The following is a 4,065-nucleotide window of genomic DNA, read 5'->3' as shown; positions in this document are numbered from 1 at the left end:
GTGTGTATATGTGTGTCTTTGTGTGTGTGTGAGCGTGTGTTTCCGTGTGTGTGTCTGTGTGTGTGTTTGTGTGTGCATTTGTGAGCGCGTGGATGTATGTGTGTGTGCGTGTGTGTGTGTGTGAACAAACAGTGCCTAAGTGATTAAAGGGAAATAATTCTTGAAAAGAAATGCGAAGAACAATCGTAAGGGTGAAGTAACTATGTGGAACTAGTGCTGCCATCTAGCGAAAGTAATAGGAACCTCTTTCTGCAAGGGAGGTAACTAGCTTACAAGCGAGGTCAAAATGCGACTCATTCGCCGGATCGGAAAAGTCAATTTAGACTGGTCTGGGAAAACCCTGTTTTCTCTATTAACGAACCTTAAAAATAATGGTGTGGGACGTGTGGTTGTCCGACACAGCTTCTTAAACAGATATCCTGAGAAAAGCTATTATCGATTGACCGAAGTGCAACCCAACTTTTGCGACAGCGTAAGTTCATTAATTATATCCTTCATTTACTGTTTATTTAATTTGGGGAAGAATTATACACTTTTGTAATTTACTTTATTAATTATAATGTAATTAATGATCAATCTAACTTTTATTTCGGCCTTTAGGTATGTATTTTACGATACAACGAAGGGTGAGATAATACGTGGTCGTTCGAGTTGCTAGAAATAGCAACGAACCCTTGAACATTAACAATGACCTTCGATACAAAGGAGAAGGGACCCCCAGTGCATCTATATGCTGGACTGGCCCCTAATGTCTACGAATTTCTAAATTATGTTATTTTTATTGTTTATAGGTGATATTTTATATAAAGTTGTCGAATACATTGCTAAACAATAATCTGTGATACAAAACAGAAAGGATCACGTAAAAACATGTTGGCGAAAGTAAAGAATACGTACACCCGGTGTTTAGGGGTTAGGATTACGGTTAAGGTTAAGGACATTCTTTCGATATAACTCGGCAAAATCAAAACATTTCACTTCGGGTATTTTCGTGCAAGCAATTGACAGTTCGATTTTGTTTTACTGCTTGGAGATTTGCGGATTTTAATTTCAATTTAATTTTATTGGCTCAAAAAGCAAAAAGCAAGGCCATGTAGGGGGACATGGAGTTATGTACAGGGAGGGTGTTCATACAAAGAGTTCAGGCCATTTCTGGTCAAGAGAGACTTTGAACCGAGCGGTCGTCGGCTTTTTCACTATCTCGTCCGGCAGATTATTCCACGGATCCGCAACCCGGACGGAGAAAGCCCCTCTCCTTCGATTGAGATGAAATCGTCGTAGATAGATCTTTTCGGAAACAGGTAAGAACAAATATGCAAGGCTTTTTTATCTTCTAGTTTAAAATGAGACATTGCTGGCATAATTTCGTTATATCTATAATCTGGAAGCACTCCGTCGGTTACGACGACGAGGGTTCCGGTTGATCCGAATCAACGGAACAGCCTGCTCGTGAAATTAACGTGTAAGTGGCTGAGCACTCCACAGACACGTGTACCCTTAACGTAGTTCTCGGGGATATTCAGCGTGACACAGAGAGTGACAAGGCTGGCCCTTTGAAATACAGGTACAACAGAAACAGGAAGTAAGAGTGAGAGAGAGTTGTGGTGAAAGAGTACAGCAGGGATCACCACCATCCCTGCCGGAGCCTCGTGGAGCTTTAGGTGTTTTCGCTCAATAAACACTCACAACGCCCGGTCTGGGAATCGAAACCACGATCCTACGACCGCGAGTCCACTGCTCTAACCACTGAGCCATTGCGCCTCCTTCTATAATCTACAACCCACAGAAATACCCGAAGTGAAATGTTTTGTTTTTGTCGAGTTATATCGAAAGAATGCCAGGTTAGGGTTTTTGTTACGCCGAAAACGGGTGGTGTACGTATTCTTTACCTCCGCCAAAGGTGTTATATTCTTCACCCATGTTACTAAAATGAATTAAAGTGAGTTAATTACTGTTTTAGGTCTAAACAGCACACCCTAGAAATTTTTCTTTAAAGCATTCTGTAATTCCACGTGTAGTCTAAAGAATATTAACACAAAACACGACAGGCCACGATCGTGGCCGTCAGGCACAGGTCGACAGGCCACGAGTGTTTCCCAGATCGATGCATTCAATTTAAGGGTGTTTGTTGGGGTCTAATGTCACTCAAACGCTTCGATACCTCCCAGGACCTCAATAATTACAGGTATAAGCCTGAACTTGTAATCCGGATAGAGAATAACTGCAGAAGCGGGTCGCATAAGACATGGTGCAGAATGGGGAAGGCTGCACTAATAAAGGAAAAATTCCCTGAAGTTTGTTCAGGTTTTACATATTTCCATTAATTGACTCTGGCCATGCTGGGGCACCACCTTAAAGGGTTTATTCAAACAAATTGACCCCTGTACTTATTTTGAAGTCTGGGACTTTCTTTTGTTAGTGTCTTTTGCCAAACTGCTAATGTTACTGGAACATACACAAGCCAACACCGGTTGTCAAGCATCAGTGGAGGACAACCACACACATGGCAGGCTTCAGTACAGTTTCTGTTTACCAAATCCACTCACGGCTTAGGTCAGCTTGGGGTTATAGTAGAAGACACATGCCCAAGGCGCCACACAATGGCAATAAACTCAAGACCTGTTGAGTTGGGCAGCAAACTTCTTCCCGACCATATGGCAATGTTTATGCCCAGATGAATAAACTATTTTCCTTTATTTTTTTTCTTCTTTTATTCATAAAGTTCCTATTTTTATTTGTTCATATCCAGCAACGCCGAACAGGAATCGCCAAGGGTATCAAAGTTTTCCGCGGCAAAGAATATCCCCATCCTTGCGGAATCAATGCCTGTCACAAAGCTGATTGGCGATTAATTCCGAAAGAGGAAGAGGAAGAATTCTGCAAGTTAACTGCAACAGATGTACGAGAGACCCGAACTGTGCCACTGACAATGGAATTCCCGCCACTTCTTAAAGCCATGATTCTTGCAAAGAAAGCCGAGAATGGAGAACCACTACCAGAAGATTTGCGTTTAAAGCTGACAGTCAGCAAAGGCCAATTTTCCGCTGAAGTCAGTCAACAAGACAAACATCCTTAAAGAATTTCTGTTATAGCATTTTGTATATAAATTTTGATTGTTTCTTTTGAGTAAGTTGTTGTCTTCATTTTCATTTAACCCTTTCATTACTGTATTTATTTTGGGATGCTCTGTGTTTCTCTCAATTATTAACAAAGAATTTTGTAAAATAACTTCGTTATCATTAAGCTGGTGTTAAGAACATAGAGTGTAACTAAGGTTTGGTGGAAGATTTTAATTCAAAACTTATGAAAACAAGACATTTGTACTCAGAGCCAGAGGTGGTTTCAGCCGGGTTGGTAACAAAAGGGTTAATGACCACTTTTCCTTGCTTCCATTGGTCAGGTGTAATTTGTCAGGGCAGATTTTCTACACCTGGATGCCCTTTCTGCTGCCAAACTAATATAATAATTCCCCCATTGACTAACCTGTTTTCGTAGAAGGCTGGAAATAAATGACACCACTTGCATGACAGTGACACTCGTTAACAACCTTCACGCAATGTCAAGAGAAAAGGACTGATGTACGCACACATACACACATATCTATCCTCCTCCTCATCATTTAATGTCTATGTGCTTTTATGTGCCACCGGCACAAGGGCCAGTCAGGCGGTACTGGCAATGGCCACGCTCAAATAAAAAGCACTATTTGAGCATGGCCATTGCCAGTACCGCCTGACTAGCCCTTGTGCCGGTGGCACGTAAAAGCACCCACTACACTCTCAGAGTTAGGAAGGGCATCCAGCTGTAGAAACTCTGCCAGATCAGATTGGAGCCTGGCGCAGCCATCTGGTTTGCCAGTCCTCAGTCAAATCGTCCAACCCATGCTAGCATGGAAAGCGGACATTAAATGATGATGATGAAGCTCGGGGTACTAAAATCAGTCTTCACCACCTCATTCCAAATCTTCCTGGGTCTTCCTTTTCTATAAGTTCTATCCGCATTAAGTGATTGGTACTTCTTAACTCTGTCATACCACATTCCTGCTATAGCGGAAATAGCTTAAGC

At 41.9% G+C, this 4,065-nt stretch overlaps 1 protein-coding gene across 1 annotated transcript; it reads left to right on the top strand.

Annotated features, from left to right (window-relative positions):
- The first annotated feature begins 236 nt into the window (after positions 1 to 236).
- Positions 237 to 3,126, top strand: LOC115209739 (28S ribosomal protein S34, mitochondrial). The gene is made up of 2 exons (XM_029778247.2): positions 237 to 472; positions 2,750 to 3,126. The coding sequence occupies exons 1-2, from the start codon at positions 287 to 289 to the stop codon at positions 3,074 to 3,076; spliced, it is 513 nt and encodes a 170-aa protein (XP_029634107.1). The 5' UTR covers positions 237 to 286; the 3' UTR covers positions 3,077 to 3,126.
- Positions 3,127 to 4,065: the final 939 nt, after the last annotated feature.

Source organism: Octopus sinensis, linkage group LG3 (genome assembly GCF_006345805.1).
Source record: "Octopus sinensis linkage group LG3, ASM634580v1, whole genome shotgun sequence".
NCBI classification, from domain to species: domain Eukaryota; kingdom Metazoa; phylum Mollusca; class Cephalopoda; order Octopoda; family Octopodidae; genus Octopus; species Octopus sinensis.
Note: the sequence above shows the minus strand (reverse complement) of the source record. Positions and strands in the feature narration are given on the sequence as shown.